Source organism: Panthera onca, chromosome B4 (assembly GCF_046562875.1).
Source record: "Panthera onca isolate mPanOnc1 chromosome B4, mPanOnc1 haplotype 2, whole genome shotgun sequence".
Taxonomy (NCBI): Eukaryota; Metazoa; Chordata; class Mammalia; order Carnivora; family Felidae; genus Panthera; species Panthera onca.
The window spans coordinates 51,585,983-51,605,127 of record NC_138345.1 but is presented as its reverse complement, the minus strand read 5'-3'; the positions used below and the strand labels follow the sequence as shown (position 1 = coordinate 51,605,127).

The 19,145-nt window shown below is 35.1% G+C and overlaps 1 protein-coding gene and 1 non-coding gene across 2 annotated transcripts in view; one reads left to right on the top strand and one right to left on the bottom strand.

Moving 5' to 3' along the window:
• Window positions 1-19,145, bottom strand: part of PIK3C2G (phosphatidylinositol-4-phosphate 3-kinase catalytic subunit type 2 gamma) — a 333,489-nt gene that overhangs the window by 119,595 nt on the left and 194,749 nt on the right. The window contains exons 18-22 of the mRNA XM_078450059.2: window positions 16,213-16,393; window positions 14,340-14,447; window positions 8,542-8,634; window positions 6,959-7,088; window positions 1,940-2,076 (exon numbers count right to left, since the gene is read on the bottom strand). Of these exons, the coding sequence (XP_078306185.2) occupies window positions 1,940-2,076; window positions 6,959-7,088; window positions 8,542-8,634; window positions 14,340-14,447; window positions 16,213-16,393 (649 nt within the window). The remainder of the gene's footprint in view (window positions 1-1,939; window positions 2,077-6,958; window positions 7,089-8,541; window positions 8,635-14,339; window positions 14,448-16,212; window positions 16,394-19,145) is intronic.
• LOC132660421 (U6 spliceosomal RNA) lies at window positions 4,421-4,527 on the top strand. The gene has a single exon (XR_009601772.2). It is a non-coding gene; the product is annotated as a U6 spliceosomal RNA (small nuclear RNA).

The window sequence follows — 19,145 nt, the reverse complement described above, 5'->3', positions numbered from 1 at the left end:
AGAAGAACATGAAGCAATTTCTTCTATAGAAGAACATGAAGCAATTTCTTCTGTGGCTAATAAATGTTTTCATTTAAATTGGGCAAAATATCTCTTTCATTCAGTTGGATCTAATTTTCATAGCTTATTGAAGAGGATTCCTGGTGTATTTTTTTGATGTCCCAAGTATACAATATTGAATGATTTTTTTTCAAGGTAAAAGAAGAAGGAAAAATATGGCTCAATATTTCCTATCCCCAGAGAAACTTAAAATGTCAATTTTGAATATTTGAATTTGTAACACAGAAAAAACTGTATTGAGATATAGGTAATATATTATGTTTATCCTTACAAATATGTCATCCAGCTAATGTCCAAAAGTGTCTTGGTACAGTATACATCAGTGAATGTCTGTGTGGGTGGAAGCAGGTTATCACTAAGTCAATTGTGGCTTCTGTTTCTTTAATAAACAGAGGTTTCTTGCCAAAATTACTCTTTGTTTTCAAATGTTTCCTGAGTACACATTATTTTCATCAGTGATACAACCATGACTGTAACCATGGTGGAGCTGTGAGTGATTGGTTGGGCCATGGTAATGGGTCTCCTGGAACGGTGTGGCTGACATGCTGGAGTGGAAATCTATGTCACTGGATTACCTGTCTTTGTTCCAGATATCCCAAGTGCCTGAACAAGTCACTTAATTTGTCTCATTATATATGTTTCACTTACGAAGTGAAGATAATAAAAGATGCCCTTATGTGTAGCTGTGAAGAGCAAATATATGCGTAAACACCTCAAACGATATAACCCCAGGGATTTGTGCAAAACTCAAGTTCTAATTTTGTGAATGATTACAAAATAGATTTCAAGGTAATGCCACCTCATATTTGTTATTTGACCTCCAAAACCCCATATTTTGCTCCACTTCAATCTCATAGAAATCTGAAACCGATGAACTCTTGGGTCTCCCTATCATGGCCTGTGTTAACTAGGGTGACCAATCATTCCAGTTTGTTCAGGACTGAGGAGTTGCCTAGAATGAAGAAATTTCAGTGCTCAGGACAGTTTGGAGAAAATTCAGTGCTAGCCCTTATTGTATCTTTGTGTGAATTAGCATAAAGATGTTCCTCCCTCCAGGTAGACCCAGCTGGACCAGTTCATGCTTTGGCAAGTGGAATAAAGCCTGGATTTAAGCAACTCATTCCTCAGCTGGGAGCCCTGGTAGATGGCAGAACCTGCACAACTATACACCACAGGCCAGATGCCAGCATGAAGGGAAGTGGGAAAAAATGTTTTCAGTCAAATATAATAGTACATTTTGTAAAGTTCTGAGATATTTATGCATTTTACAAACATTGGAAGAATAAGGCATGAAAAAGTAGAGCTCGGCAGAAGAAATGCATTGCAAAGGAAGGAGAGGGATTTATAGAAACTGGAGGTTGTATACAGATAGTCAGAGATAACTTGAAAGAAGTAGTTTCAAGGAGCAACATCTCAAGAGAGATGGCTGTAAGAAACAAAACCAAATACAGAAATTTTATCTAGTTAATATACCATTTAAACTGGATCATTATTACTAAGCTGATGACTGAATGGATTAGAACTCAAGGTGTCCTTAATTTACTTTTTCATGAAACACAATAGTTAATGATCCAGAGCATATTCTTCTTTAAGTACATTATTTAAAATTAGCTACAGGGGCGCCTGGGTGGCGCAGTCGGTTAAGCGTCCGACTTCAGCCAGGTCACGATCTCGCGGTCCGTGAGTTCGAGCCCCGCGTCAGGCTCTGGGCTGATGGCTGGGAGCCTGGAGCCTGTTTCCGATTCTGTGTCTCCCTCTCTCTCTGCCCCTCCCCCGTTCATGCTCTGTCTCTCTCTGTCCCAAAAATAAATAAAAAAACGTTGAAAAAAAATTTTTTAAAAAAATAAAAAAAAATAAAATTAGCTACAGCAGGACAAACCTTTTCATAATCTGCCTTTAAATGGTTGTGCTGACTGAACCATTTTTTGATTGTGTTTTCTTTCAATGGTCCTATCAGTCCAGAATGGCGATGGATCTTTGCTAGGGTGATGGCATCGGGCACCATCTGCACCAATCCTGATAAAAAAGAGATGATATAAATAATTTCTTCTTCACAAGATGAGGAATACTTAGCTAACACATCTTGACCTATGTGGCAACAATACTTCTCAGCACTACTTCAGTTATCCTTTTCTTTGTAAACCTTCTTTTCTGAAGAAGACTTATCTGGATGAAGAAGACTTCCTTCTAATTTTTCTGCAGTCCTGGGGAGCACTTATTGTGTTTGGAACTATCAGAAGAAGCTTCACTATTTTTTTTTTGAACTACAGTAGAGAGCCAATCTAGACGGTCTCACAGAACTCTCAGACAATAAGATAGTCGGTTAATTACTGTATGACTTGTGCATTCATTTACAGTTGAAGAGAGGACATTCAAACTTGTATAACAAGCGTATTTATGATAGAAGAGAACCAAATACAATATCCATAACAAATATTTCAAATATATTATAAAAATCAAGGTTCAGGTTAATGAAAGCTTCATAGTTAAATGTCCCATTTCTAGGAGTGAACAGAATAATTGCAGTAAACATGTGGAGAGCCATCTGCTCCTTTCTTCTCAGCCAACATTAAAGACAAACTATGCTAATAATTTTTTAAAGGGGAGCATATATTGATTGAACTTCATTAGGACCTTTGCCCCACTGGCCATGTATCCATTAAGGCTTTTTTCATTGTGTTCCTAAGGTTATTAAAATGTAAATATTTTCAAATCTTCTGATTTTTATTCTGTACAGAATAGCAATTTAGACCCAGTATTTAATAAAACTGCCCAGACTAATGTCCACAAAACAACCTGTAATATACTGTTCTGTAAATAAAATCACTGAAAGAAATTAAAGTCTAGTGTTTTTGATTTCCACAATCTTGAAAATTGAAAGAGTTGAAAACTCAAATGTCCAAAGAGACCAAGGACACAAATGAAACTATTTGAAAAGAGAGATGTTTGAATTTATGAAACTATTTCATAATCTGTCTTCAAACATTCAGATTAAACAACAATTAATCAAATCACAGTGTTGGTAAACGAAACACTTCTCTGTGCTGGAGTTGGCCAGCAGTAGCTGGTTGCAGCCTTAATCTCTCTTAATATTTAATAGTCCAGTTGTGACTCTTAGACATCTACATTGCTGGATCAGAAAGAAATTTAAACATGGGGAGTGGGAATGGAATATTGAATGCTGCAGAAATAACCTATAAAGCATATCTGAAGGAAGGAAGGAAGGAAGGAAGGGAAGAAAGATAGGGAGAGGAAGGAAAGAATGGAGGGAGGAAAGGAGGGGGGAAGGAGGGAGGAAGGAAGGACATAACTGAATACTCTAGAAGTAAATCTTGGGCTTATCCTTAATATCATAGTACTTCTCCTTTCTCTCCAATAGTATTTGGCTCTCATGCAGGTTTTCTCATGTATATTAAGTGAGATAGAAAATGTAAGTCTTTACATTTTGTATTAATGTAATAATTTTAGAGAGAGGTGATTCCTCTTTCTAATACTGAACATTTCCTTCCTCAAATTTCCAGTTCCTCCACTTAATACACCTAAAGGGAAATCACCTTCTATCTGGTTCCTTAGTACTTCATTGCCTCACATTTGACCATGTCCAAAATAAAGACTTAGATTATTACACCATTTAGATACTGTGCTGTAGCAATGTCAGTTACTTTCCAGACCACATTTGTCTTTAGGGAATTAATCTTTGCTAAATCCCAAGCCATTTATCATAAGACTTACATTGCTGACTACCCTGAAAACCTTGCACCTAATTTTTAACAACCATGGTGGCCAAATTTTGTCTATTAATAAAACCATAAATTACATTTTATACATTTTAAGATAGTATGTATCATACACATTTTAAATACTATCAAATCTGTGCACATTGAGTAATATGTATAGTTCTATTCTTATAGTCCTTGAATGCAGAGATTCTCCAATTTTAGTGTGTGTATATATATATATATATATATATATATATATATATATCACTTGGGGGTCTTGTTAAAAGGTAGGCTCTAATTCTTTAGGGTAGGGGTGAGGTCTGAGATTCTGCATTTCTGACAAGTTCCCAGGTGATGCTAATGCTGCTGATTCCCCGGGTCACATTTTAAATAGTAAGTTTCTTGGGGACAGAACTTTTCAAGGTGGTGTCTTATAAGGCAGTGGCCTTCAAACTGGGGTGCATAAGAAATAATAGAGCAGCTTTTTACAGTCACAAAGACTTGAGAACCCCCTCCTCTCTTCAATGCCTACGTAGAGAATGTGATTTAGTACCTGGTTGGGTCTAGTTATCTCTACTCCATTTCCCCTAAGTAACTTTTACGCCCATCAAATTTGGAGAGCCAACAATAAAATAAATCCTGTGCTCCCTTCAGCAGCACATGTAGTAAAATTGGAACAATACAGAGAAGATTAGCACGGCCCCTGCACAAGGATGACATGCAAATTCATGAAGCTTCCATATTTTTCTGCCATTTGCACCAACGTGGATGGAAATAGAGAGTATTATGCTGCGAAATAAGTCAGTCAGAGAAAGACAGACACCATATGTTTTCATTCATATGTGGATCTTGAGAAACTTAACAGAAGACCATGGGGGAAGGGAAGGGGGAAAAAAGTTACAAACAGAGAGGCAGGGAGGCAAACCATAAGAGACTCTTAAAAACTGAGAATAAACTGAGGGTTGATAGAGGGGGGTGGGAGGGAGGGGAAAGTGGGTGATGGGCATTGAGGAGGGCACTTGTTGGGATGAGCACTGGGTGTTGTATGGAAGCCAGTTTGACAATATATTTTTTAAAAAGATAAATAACTAAATAAAATAAATCCTAAAGAATTATTTGTCTTGATAGGCTCTCTTAAATCTCCTGGACATCATGTACAAAATAGTCATGTGAATTATAATCAACAATCATGTTGATAAAGTCATGCAAACTTCTGGCCTGGAATATACTCTCCTTAAGGGCAGCAACTCTGATTAGCTCATTTTAGTATACTTTACCTTACTCTGTGATATTTTTTCAAAATAATAGATATTCAATAAGCCTTGGAAGCATAATAAAAATGGAACCTGAGCTCCTAAAAATGACATTTGCCTTAAAGATTTCTATTTTTCTTGAAGAAGTATTTTGCCAGTATAACGCCCTCTCAAATCTTACAACTATAGAAGATTGTTGATAGATAGGAGAGAATAATAGCTTGCTTGTTTTACAACATCTGCAACTGTGGACAAGTCTACATTCATATTTATTGAGCCATTTTATTAACTTTAAAAGATTTAGCCTCTGTTATATTCTATAGTTATAAACAAAGAAATGAGAAGATGGAATTGAAGAATTCCACAGAGGGGGCATCTGGGTGGCTCAGTCAGTTAAGTGCCCAACTCTTGGTTTCAGCCCAGGTCATGATCTCACAGTTAGATCTCACAGTTTGAGTCTCAGTGTCAGGCTTCCTGCTGACTCCGCAGAGCCTGCTTGAGATTCTCTCTCCCTCCCTCTCTCTCTGCCCCTCCCTTGCTTGCACACGTGCATGCTCTCTCTCTCTAAATAAATAAACTTTAAAAAATCTTAAAAAAAAAGAATTCCACTGAAGTCAGTGATATATTCAATTTCTGAAGAAAAGGTGATCCTTATGACATCAAAAAGTTCAGCTTGGTTCATCTAGCTTTATTCTTACTCTTTCAATACATTAGAATTTGAAAAAGTTCAGTTACCCATGTAAAAAAAGGGAGAGTAAAACTCAAGGAATAACAATCTCAGAGCAGTGATGATAAAGACTCTTAGGAAATAGAGCTTTAGAAAGGGTAAAGGGGTAGACACTTGTCCTGAAAGCAAAAGCCCTATTATCAGAATCAAAATAATTGGGTAGTGGAACTTGTAACAGAGTTATCCTGAAGGATCAGGTTGCAAGTTAAACTAAAGTGGAGGTGCTTCTGTACTTAGTTTCTAAAGTCTCAAGTCATGGTTGTCTGGGGTACTGAGCCTAGTGGTGGAACCTCAGGAACTGGGGGGGTCAGACAGTGATAGTTTTCTGTTAGGTTTAAATTGTAGCTCTTTCTTAATAAAACAACACAAAACAAAACAAAACAAAACACCCACAACAGACCAAAAGAAACAAACTACACGGTTCTAGGTTCTGTCTCTGGTTCTATGATTTTTTTTTATCCCTTTGTTTATGTAAATGTATCTGCTGTAATTTCTACCAATTAATTTAATGAAATTCTAAGTGGTGATGACCACATTTTAAAAAGATTATAAGGAATCTTAGGAATTATTTCTTCAATTTAGCACTATTGTAATTAAGTACAACTTTTACCTGTGATGTTTTGCTAATAATTTGGGTGGACCATTGACATTATTTTCATTGAAAATGTGTATAAATGTAATTGTATTTCTATATTTTATATTACATTTCTATAATAATATATTGGAATGTTCAAAGTTTGCATATTTGGTCATCTTTGACTATTGATATTATGATTTACTGAAACATCTTTTAGAAATTAAATGCAGGTTTATAAGGTATTTAGAATGTTCAGAACTCCTTTAAGCATTTGCGACTTTGTGAATTTTGTGTTAATAGGCAGCAATTGAATTTTTTTGAACAAGTAGGTTTTTCTGTTATTATCTTTAAGAGAAAAAAAACACACAAAAGATACAGGAAAAGATACCACGGTTAACATCTGGAATGTCAAAATCTTAATTACTATCATCAAAGACATTACATTCCATGTAAACTATTTTGAAAATAATTCTTTTTAAGAAAGAAGAATGACTTTGTATATAGTTCTTTTGATTTTAAAATTTATAGTGTAAAATGAAGGCTGTGAAAGTTTGGTGTCATGCTACCAGTGAATGTTTGAGATAAATAATGTAAGTCAAATCACTTTCTAATCTATACTGACCTTGACCTTTTCCTGTGGATAGACATCTATAAATGATCATTTGCATATCCAAGCCCTCTTGCAGCCAAATATTGTCCATCACTTGAATAATCTGCAGAACAAGCATATCCTGACGGAGATCATCGCCAGCCTGTTAAAAACAAAATTATAGACTGGATTTCTCCTTGAATTCCATTAAAGGCCTTCAAATATGGTATATGTCATTTCTTTCCTCAAAGAAATTTCTAGCCAGACTTAGGATGGTTTCAATTGTTTTATTAGTACTAAGAACACCTTGTGTTTCTGAGAGAAGATCAAAGAAAATAAGAACTTTCCTTTAAATGATTACAGAAGCTTCAGCCATCAAGTTAGAAGTTGCTTGGAATGCTGTTCCTGATAATAATCTTTCAATTTATCATCCACGTGCAATGTCTTAGACTTAAAGTCTAGAGAAGAGAGACTCAATGAATGTTTATCCAAATTTCAAATTCAACCAAGAGAGATTTCTTTCGAACTGAAACACTATTTCATATGCCATAAATGTATATACTGATATACAGTTAGAATACCAAGAGCTTCTTGACTAGGAGTATAAATAGCACACACAGGATTCATTAGACTTTAAATCATTGACTTCTCATATTATGAAGGTGGTTAAAAAGTTTGCAGAGTAAACAGCCTTTGATAATAAGAAGAAATGATTAAGAGATGGTTTTCTAGCATAAGTGAAGGAAATGGAATATGTCCAAAGGGAAGGAGGATAGTTTTATGCTTTTAAACTAACAGGTTTGGTTTTGAAAATGCTTTCTAAATAATATGCAGAAAAATATTCCAAGATGAAATTTTGTTATTTTTTTTCTTCATCAAAAATGCAGTGTCATGTGACCATTAATGCTTGAGGTGACACAGGTCAAAGCCAAAGTAGGGTGTGCTAAAAATTACCCTCAAAAATAGTCAAAATCCACCAAATAATTCACTCTGAGAGCTGGTTGTCTGGTTTGGCTGAATAATTGATTAAATTAAGTGAATGAATGTAAATTCTTACTGTTCCACTACAGTTTCTTCTTCAGTCCCTCTTTCCTACCTGTCTTTAACTCTGTTACTACCTTTTACTCTTTTCTCATGGGATTCATGATAAAGACTGATTTGGCCCATATTTATTTAAAAAGAAGAAAATAACTCAAATTATTAAAATAAGCAAGTTCTTGCAGATAAGAATTTTATGTTAAATTAACATATCATTTGAGTTTCAGCTAATATTGATTCTAATTTAGTATATAAACCAAAAGAAAACTCTTCCACTAAGGGCTAACCAAACATTCCACATTCTGTGCTACTCAAAAGTGATTATATAATTTTATTCATTGAAACATCTCTTCTTAAGTTTTGCACTGAAGGTTCACTAGCTTGAGCCAATAACGATTTATTTATTATCAATCACAGTTTGACATGTACTATAATTCTGTAAAAATGCAGAATAAAAATAACTGGAATCCTCTGTGTTGTTGCCAACGGAAAATAGTTATAATCATTTCTTTTTGTGAGAAATAAATCAATAATTTTACATGTGAAATCAATTTGATGTTTCAGGAGGGCTACTGTACCTTAAAAATGACGCTGATGTTTTTGCCTATTGGGTTAGCATTGATGAAAGTAATCTTCAGTGGCAAAGCATTAGATGTGAAATATGAACATGCCTATGGAAAGAGAAGGAAAAAAATGCTTAGAAAAATAAAGGAACAAGAACACTTTCCATGAAATCACAGGCCTCTTGGATAATTTGTTATAGAAGTGAATATAACACATATGAATAATTTTTACACTTTGGAACAAAGAAACATATTTATTAACAACAACAACAAAACAACTTTAGTCTACTAACCAAAACCTTTACTTAGAAATTGAAAATACAGCTTCTTGGCAGGCTGTAAGTCTTCAACTACATTTTTTTCTCACTGAACAGTGGTGATATGTTGGGAGGTTAAATAAACTTAGTATGTAGATATTGTGTTTATGCTAGTTGGTTAATATCTAAAAGATAAAATTGTTATTAAAAAATCTATTTCCATTTAATTATTTCTTCCCTGCAGCATACTTTAAGGAAATATGGATATAGAGTTAAGAAAATCCTGGTGCAGTAACTCTGGAAAACAGTATGGAGGTTCCTCAAAAAATTAAAAATCAAATTACCCTATGACCCTAGCACTACTAGGAATTTATCCAAAGGATACAGGAGTGCTGATTCATAGAGGCACATGTACCCCAATGTTTATAGCAGTGCTATCTACAATAGCCAAATTATGAAAAGAGCTCCAATGTCCATCAACTGATGAACGGATAAAGAAGATGTGGTATATATTATATATTTATATTTATATACACAATGGAATACTACTTGGCAATGAAAAAGAATGAAATTATGCCATTTGCAACAACATGGATGGAACTGGAGTGTATTGTGCTAAGTGAAATAAGTCAGTCAGAGAATGATATATGATTTCGCTCGTATGTGGAATTTGTGAAACTTAACAGAAGACCGTAGGAGAATGGAAGGAAAAATAAGATACAAACAGAGAGGGAGGTAAACCATAAGAGACTCTTAAATACAGAGAACAAACTGAGGGTTGATGGGGTTAGGGGGTTGGGGGTGGGGAAAATGGGTGATGGGCATTGAGGAGGGCACTTATTGGGAGAACTGGAAGTTGTATGTAAGTGATGAATCACGGGAATCTACTTCTGAAACCAAGACTACACTGTACATTAGCTAACAACAATAAACAAATAAAATTAAAAGAAAAAAAGAAAGAAAGACTTGGGGCACCTGGGTGGCTCAGTTGGTTAAGTGTCTGACTTTGGCTCAGGTCATGATCTCGCGGTTAGTGAGTATGAGCCCTGCATTGGGCTCTGTGCTGACAGCTCAGAGTCTGGAGCCTGCTTCAGATTCTGTCTGTCTGTCTGTCTGTCTGTCTCTCTCTTTGTCCCTCCCCACTCATGCTCTGTCTCTCTCTCTCTCTCTCAAAAATAAATAAACATTAAAAAATGTTAAAAAAAAAAAATTTGAACTCTGTAACTAATTAGCTGCAAGATCTTGGGTAAGTTACTGAAATGTTTGTATCCCACTGAAAAATGGGGATAATAACCCCTGTCTCAAACATATTTGTAATAGACATATGGACTAATGGATATAAAAGAGCTTCTACAGTGCCTGACACTAATTGAGTACTTAAAAAAAAATAATGCATTCCCTTTCTCTTTTTTGTTAATGAACATTTTCTTACCTTCACAAATAACAGTACAACATATTTCATTTCAATTTCATTTCATCTTTTCATTTCTTTCAATTACACTTTGCATTTCCACTTTCAGCTTATGATATTGACTACTTTCCATTATACTTTCCTTGTTGCTTATTTTCCTTTATGTTCTTACAATTGTTTGAGTGTCAAAGGCTATATGTCTTTAGGCTATTAGAGACTTCATGTTGACAGTGAAGAGTTAAATCAATACTAAATAAAGGAAAATAATGTGATGGTTTCAATTTATCAACTTAGTAAAATACGACATCAATACATGTTGAAAGATCAGCTTGAATATCATTATTTTTGAGAAGTCTGAAATCGGTAGAGGTAGAGAGGAAAGGATATATTTTTTTAACTTAACCTATCAATAGAAATCTAACCTAATCCCTAAGCAAACAGAAACTCTTGCTTACTGAATCAATTCGAGGTTTATAGTAAATAGGTGAGGCTGCTTATTAAGTAATGAATTCTTCAAGAATCAGTCAATCAAGGAACATATGACCTTCTTTCATGGTATTGAATTAGGAAATCCTGTATTAGACCAGAAATGAGTCTAGATTAGTGGTTTTCAAACTGTGCTCATCCAATTCTTGAGGGTCTTTTTGAGACATCCAAGTCCAGGGAAGAGAAAAAGGGCAAAGGGAGGCTGAAGGCAAAGCTTAATTACATCACTCAAAGCTGTTTTGCTTTAATTATTTTATAGTTTGGTTTTCACATGCAGAGTATTTTTTGAAAGTCATGAGAAAAATATTTTATATTTGACAAATAGTATGCACAAACTGTTATCTATATGGTAACAGAAAGAGACACCGTATCTTCTCTCCAAGAGCCTACAGAAAGTTGGTATGAACATATATACATATGCATTAAGTTGAAAATAATTTACAAGACCATTTATCATAGTTGAATGGAGAAGCACTTTAAAAAGACAAGTCTTTCAGAGATGAGCTGAATTTGAAGATTGTGAAAGACAGAGATTAGCAAGCAGTTTTTTTTTAAAGGCTTTCTATGAAGGGAAAGGCAAAAATGAGAATTTAGACTAGATGTTAAAAGTGGATTATGAAGGCCACAACCAAGAAACAGGAAAGAATGAATTAAATTCTTGGAAGATAATTTTATTCAAATGGTGAGATAAAAGAGCTGGAATAGAGAAAAGAAAATAAGGAAAGCTAGAATAGATAACGCAAGATATGACTTCCGTTCTTGAGAAGCACACACTAATGACATAGATTTAAAATAGCTTTTAAAAAAGGAAAGAAACCTATTAGTAAATGACGTGTGTGGTCCTTACTTTCCAGGAGCAGAGAAGAGATTGCATTAAGTTATAACCACTCTCCCAAATGGTCCATTCCCTAGTGACCCAAAGGAAATGATCCATTTGATTAGTGCTTCCAAGGAGAGACAAGGGTAAAAGTTCTTTGAAAGAAGGTTTAATCCAAAGCTGAGACCTTTGCCCTCCATCTTGGAGAACCATACTTTAAAAAATGGACTGAGCTAGGCCCGAGTGCTTCTCCCCAGTGTAATTCACTGATGGTGATTAAAATAGAATGTTGACTGTAGTCTTTCCCATAGTCACTACATTCATAGAGCTTCTCTCCAGTGTGAACTCTCTGATGCATGATAAGCTGTGAACTATCCCAAATGGCTTTCCCACAGTCATTGCATTTATAGAGTTTCTCCCCAGATGGGTTCTCTGACATCATAAAATTGGTGCTATAACCAAAGATTTTTCCATACTTACTACATTCATGGGATTTTTCACCAGTGTGAATTCTCTGTTACACAACAAGATGTGAGTCTTGATTGCGTATTTTCCATATTTACAGGGTTTTTTGCTTGTGTGAAGTCGAGTGACATAAAATAAGACATTTACTCTGACTGAATGTCTTGTCATGCTGTATTCCAAATGTTTTTCTCTGGTACGAATTTGCTCATAGCCAACACGTTGAGAGTTCTGACTGAAGCCTTTTCCATACTGCCTATATTTATGTGCTTGTTCCCAAGTGCAGAGGCTCTGATGTCAAATAAGACATTTACACTGACTGAAAGCCTTACTATGTTCATTATTCTCACAGAGATTCTTCCCATTATGGATTCTCTGGTGGTCAAGATGGTTTCTTGAGTGAGCTTTTCCACACTAATTTCAACTGTAATGCTTCTCACTTGTATGAAGTACTTGATGTTGGAAAAGGCTTTTACTCTGAATGAAGGCCTCCTACATAAAATTTATAAGTCTTCTCCACAGGATATTATCTGAGGGTCAATGCGTAGGGAACTCTGAGTGAAGGTTTTTATATATTAAGCACATTTATAAGGTTTTCCTAATTATGGAATCTCTGATCTTGAATGAGATGGGAGCAATGATGACAGGTCTTTCTCTGCTTGTTACATTCATAGGGGTTCCCTCCTTTGTAGATTTTCAAATGAACCATTGTCTGAGAGGTCTCTCTAAATGTCTTATCATATTCATTACATTCTTAGAAGCTCTTGCCAGTATGGATCTTCTGATACAGGTTCTAATTGAAACCTTGCCCCATTCACCACACCTTCAGATGCTATGTATGTTCCTTCAGACCTCCTTGTTTGGCAAGACTATAGAATAGACTAAAATGTTTCCCAGGAGAGAGTGTCACCTGGTCACATCTGCTGTTTATTGCTCTATACACAGGTGCCCCGCCTTGTGTGAGGCACAGCTGACCAGAACAAATGGAGCAAAGAGGTAGCTGCTTGGTGCACTTCCCAGACTCAGGAAAAGTGTCTGCAGGTAAGTAAAGGAAAGGAGTGTGGTCCCAATTACAGTGCTAGGTGTGGTGCTAGGTGCAGTGCTAGGTCACCTGGGCTGGTGACCCTCAGCCTGATCATCTCACATGGGCATCCTCAGTAGCCACCCATTAGAGCCAACGTCCCACATCTTCAAGGTATACAAAAAAACAAGACTTAATATGGCATTGTAACTGAAAAATATGTTTTCCTCCTTAAACAACAAATCAAGAAAGCAGCAACAACAACAACAAAAATAATATTTGGACTCAATGATCCATACTGTTCTTTCTCCTTTAAGATACCATGTCTTTGAAATGCCACATTTCCCTATATTGTCGGCATTAATCAGTGGATATTGCTAATGACTAAAAAGTTACACAATTTTTGAAAATTAGCAATGATTTGGAACTTAGCCCAGATAGACCTATGTCAACTTATAAAATTTGATGCCTTATTTTGTTATTTTTCAAAATATACTTGTGCAGCATATTAGGAAAGTTTCTAAGGTGTCTGTGAAGCAGCAAAGTCGTAAAAGCAATAGTACCAACTTCTTGGCAAGACTTTTTATATTCATGCTAATAATGGACTAATTTTTCTCCTAAGTATTGGATTTGTTTCCTTGATTGTCATATGACTTTAGTCAAGTAACATTTATTGTGCATGTGTGATAGTTTAACCTCTTTTCTTCTAAGTGTTGCTTATCAGTCCTTTCTCTATTTGCGTTTCCTAGTCTTCTTGGACTTTTGAGGAGGAGGCTAATAAAGTTCATGCAAAAAAGGAGAAAGAATGATTCTAAGTTAAAGAAGTGTGACTGGCAGAGGCTTAAGAAGAAAACGAATTTGTGTCTGATGCAAGGAAGGTCACTCCAGGCATAAGTAAAATAACAAAATATATTATATGGCACACTGACCCATGAGTTTCAGTAAATTTTAAATTAAATAAAAACTGAGATGTTGTAGCTAATAATATCCTTAGCATACTAGGCATGGGTATGCACATAATCTAAATAAGCATGAAATTAAACCCAGCCTGCATAAGGTCACCAAATCAACCATTTTGAATAAATTAAGAAATCAATTTAGGGAGAAGTATCATTATTTATTTACTGAACTGATAGTTTATTTCTAAACCTACAAATCTTATGATGAGGTCAATGCAATCTCAACCTTACACAGTGCATCAAATGCAGCACATAGTATGGATGGGATTCGATTACTTTTTTCTCAAGGTACTTGCAATGACAATTTACAAATTGTTTTTGCCATTTCAAAAAAACATACAGTGAACTAAATAATGCAAAACAAAAACACTCAGTTTATCTACCAAATAAACTGACTTACATCATGATCAATACCCCTTATACACAGGGCAGGGTTCAGAGGAAGGTGACAGGTATTTATACACTGAAAGAATTCTTCTAGTCTGCCAATCTCTTTCTTCAGTACCTCCTGTGAAAAATCATTAGAAAAAACATTTCAGAAACTGTAAAGAACTTGAATTTTCTTTCAAGTTATAATTTTCTTCTATTGATTAAATAAACTCTAATTCTGGGGCTGCATACTTGGATGCTTTGGGGTCAAACTGGTTATGTAGCCATATATAAGGAGGCAGTGGGCTAAAGACAATAGGGAGTGTTGGGGAAAATGGGGAACTAGAGCTCATTCTACAGGATTTTAAATTCCATTACAAACAAAACCAAAACAAAGAACTATTGTGTTCAAACAAAACACAGGATGGGATGGATTTGACTTGTGGCCCACCAACTTGCAATACCTGCTTCAAGTAATGATTAACATGATCAATTTCTGATAATTTCTTTGAATCTTAGTTTGTAACTCTCAAGATTTATACTTAATAGTAACAGTAAATTTTATTTCTTTAGTTTTAGTTTCAGTTTTTTTTAGTTTTTAGAGAGAGTGAGGGGGGGCAGAGGAAGAGAGAGAGAGAGAGAGAAAGAGAGTATGTCAAGCAGACTCCATGCATAGCATGGAACCTGACAAAACATGGGGCTCGATCCCATGATCCAGGGATCATGACCAGAGCTGAAATCAAGAGTCAGACACTCAACTGACTGACCCTCCCAGGTGTCCCAGTAATAGTACATTTTAGAAAACAAATTCACATATGTTAAGAGTAATAATGGCAAAAGATGATAATTGCAGACAGTTGATAATTGTCAGAAATAGCAATGTATTTGAACAAATAGTTTACTAAATGCCAAGGAGTATATTTCCGATACTTGACTCACTACCTTCCATAGTTCTCTGTACCTGTGGGAAGGTCTGAAACCACAAACAATACCTTTAAAATTGTGTATCCTTTATCAAAAAGTGCGGAAAAACAGTAACAATTTAAAAAATAATTCAAGAGCCACCTGGGTGCTTCAGTTGGTTAAATATCCAACTCTTCATTTCGGCGCAGGTCATAATCTCACATTTCATGAGATCGAGCCCCACATCGGGCTCTGTGCTGACAGCATGGAGCCTCTCCTTAGGATTCTCTCTCCCTCTCTCTCTGCCCCTTCCCTGCTTGCTCTCTATCTCTCTCTCAAAATAAATAAAAATAAACTTAAAAAAAAACCTTTTTTAAAAAAACTTAAATTCTAGTTAGTTATCATACAGTGTAGTCTTAGTTTCAGGTGTACACTATAGTGATTCAACACTTCCATACACTAATTAGTACCTTTTAAAAAGAAGTAGAGAGAAATAGATAGCAGTAATTTGAATTGTGCAAATTTGTAAATGCTTCTTCCAACTCTTTTTTATTTTCTTATTTTCATGTGAAGAAGTGTTATAAAAACAGCCAGTCAAGGTGAGAGAAATATATTTATTTGAAAGAATAATGTCACTATCACTTTGGAATTTAATGCAAGTGGTCAAAAAAGGTATCAGACTTACTTAACTGTAGTATGCATCTCAAGTATGTGAGGAATTTTAAAATGTAAGAAATAAAGATGGAACTCATACACAGGTTTTATAATTTTAAACCAGTTTATTTAGCTTGCTTTCAACTTTTTGCTACCACCAGAAAATAATTAATGAGTCATTAACTTTAGACTGTAAATTGAAAAAAAAAATCTTGATTAAAATAATTGATTTGGGTACCTTAGAACTAAGTATAGACACGGAATTTACTTTCTAAGCTATGAAATTAAAACTTAATTGAACAAAAGATTAAAGAAAACACTACATGAAGATTAATTTCTCAACAAACCTGTCTTTGAGGGTCACTGGCAGACTTGACTTTTTCCCCAATGTCTCCCAGAATTTTAATAAGTTTCTTCTCTTTGGAAAACTCATCACTCAAGGCTTTTCCTGAACAGAATTGGAGAGCCGCCAATAGTTTCTGATACCAGCTTTTAAAATAAGTTTCATTCTGTGCATCCTTTAGCAGCCTGAAGGAAAGAGAGAAAAAGAATTCTTGTATCTATAGCTGATTTTTTAACCACCTCCAGCAAGAACAATCAGTGCATTTCGGACTAATCTGTATTTGGTGGTTTGGGCAGTTTAACAGCCTTGAATGGGGGAAAATGTTGTTTATTCGTTGGCAGTCATCAAATTCCATCTGATAGTTAATGAGATTCCTAGAGTGAAGAATCAATAAGAGACCTGCTTTTTATTCATTTCAGTTCACAATGCACTTTTTCTTCTTTCAGCCTTTTTAATTCTGTAACAAATACTTAAGAACATATTTTTGACTTATTAAAATAAGGACAAAGAATTTTAGAAATAGTATTTATCAGCGACTTTACTATATTGGAACTCAACCATAAAACCTACGTTTTTCTACTTTTCTTCAAAAGACCATGTCCCCCACACTGTCACATACCTATGTATTTCTCTTTCTTCTAGTATCTTCCCTTGACTATCTGCAAGAAGATATTGTAAAGGCAAGAGCATGATTTTTGTTTTCAGGCATTTCTGGATTCAAATCTCAGTCCTATACAACTTCTAAGTAACTTAGGTTACTTAACTAGGCTGAGATTTTCTTTCTTTATCCATAAAATAAAGCAATAACTCTGACTATGCACAGCTGTACAGAACACAGAATGAGCTAATGCATTCAAAAGGGCTTAGCACAATGTACCTACTAGTCAGCCAACATGAGTTCATCTGTATTTCATGGCCTCCCCAGCCAACTTCTGCCACTGCCTGGCTGCATGTGCATGTCATGAACATGGGAGGCATAGAACATAAAAGAGTGAGAATGCTTTGCTAGATAATGGAGTGGTAACAAATATTTTACTACTCTGTCTGCCATGTGACAATTTTTATCGCCTTGAAACTTATTCTAATATGCTTAAACTTTACTTTCTATTATGCCCTAAACCACTGAAATAGAATAAAAAAACTAATACCTTTGAATGTTAACCTCTCTTTGACTGATTCTTTTAAACTTAACTGGTCTCTAGTCTTCTCCTTCTCTGAAAGATTAACTTTAAAGAAACTAGAAGAAAGTTATTGTGAGAATGGAACACTAAAAAAAAAAAAGATTAAATGCAGAGCAGTCGAAAAATATATAGATGAATTTCATTCTGCATTCTTAATTTTGCATCTCTGCCTAATATGTATTATGCTATAGAGACTCTAATACATTATTTTCATTTGTTTTATGTTCTCCGTTTCTACATACTGAAGTTAAAATATAATTAAGTGAGTATACTTTTTTTTTTTTTATGTAAGAGCTTGCTCTCTTGTCATTGTTATAAAGCCAACTTATCGTCTAGCACCTCTTTTGCTTTTACGTGGAATAATAGTTCTTATTTACTTCTGGAAAGCATTTTTAAAAAACCCTCAAGGGGTTAAAGAGGCATTGATGAAAAAATGTAATCCACTGCTTATTTTCAATGTAAGAAGAATATTAGACAATGAATAGTTCTCCTATACTTACCCTTATGGTGAAATTTTAAAATGTCAGATGTAATAAATGGAACCTGTCATTATTTGGAAGCTGTAAGAAAATGAGTTTTGTGTGAGTGTGAATTGGAAAGCCGCAAATGCAAGCATCCACATGTAAAACTTCAAGATGCCTTATGTAAATTATATATCTCTCAGAGTCTCTCAGTATTTTGAGGACTTTGGTAATATATCATTTTATAGTGTACTTGGCTTTCAGTGAGATAGGCAGTTGATGGGTAGAGTGTTTCTACATCTTGACCAATGCTTGCCAGCATTTTCATACACTTCGAATAGTGAATCACTTGTTTTAAAAATATTTTTAACCAGTTATAGTATATATATATAACTATAATCTCCTTACTGCTATATACATGATAAAAGGAGAAGTTATTTTGTACAGATGAAGTCAGCCTTCTACTAAAATAATTTTTTTTAAGTTTATTTATTTTGAGAGTGAGAGAGAGAGAGTGCATGTGAGTAGGGGAGGGGCAGAGAGAGAGGGAGAGAGAGAATCTCAAGCAGGCTCCATGCTGTCAGCACAGAGCCCCATGTGGGGCCCAATACCACGAAGCCATGAGATCATGACCTGAGCCAAAATCAACAGTCAGATGCTAAACCAACTGAGCCACCCAGGCGCCCCTACTAAAATAATTTTTTGAAAACATATGTTTAGAGGTGGGGGCAGTCAAGGGGACTGTCAGAATTATATAATTTGCATTCATAATACTCTTAATTTTTTTCTGTTAGATATGTATTTGGTTATTTGATTCCTCGCTCAAAATAAAACAGATCAGGGAAATCACTGGATTCTACTCCTGAAATCAATTCTACACTGTATGCTAACTAACTTGAATTTAAATAAATAAATTTTAAAAAGAACAGAGCAGGGGAGATTTGCAGAGAGAATATGACTGTGTTCTAAAAAAGATTTCAAGGCAAAGCAAACTCGGTGTACTCCACTGTGATTATTTTCCTTGTAGAATATGCCTCATTCAAACCCTACATTCCTGCTAAGATGATACATTCTCCAGGTCAAATCTGGTTCAAGCTCTATGGCTTTTGACTGACTAATGAAGAGTTTGTCTTTACACATTGCAGAAGTGAAATCATGGAGTGATGGAGTGTAGGAGATGACCATGACAGGTAACATAGTCCATCCCTATGCATGGGTGCTCTCTCTCTCACTCAAAAATAAATAAACATTAAAAAAAAGAAGAAATAAAAACAATAATCCCTTTTCAAAATGAA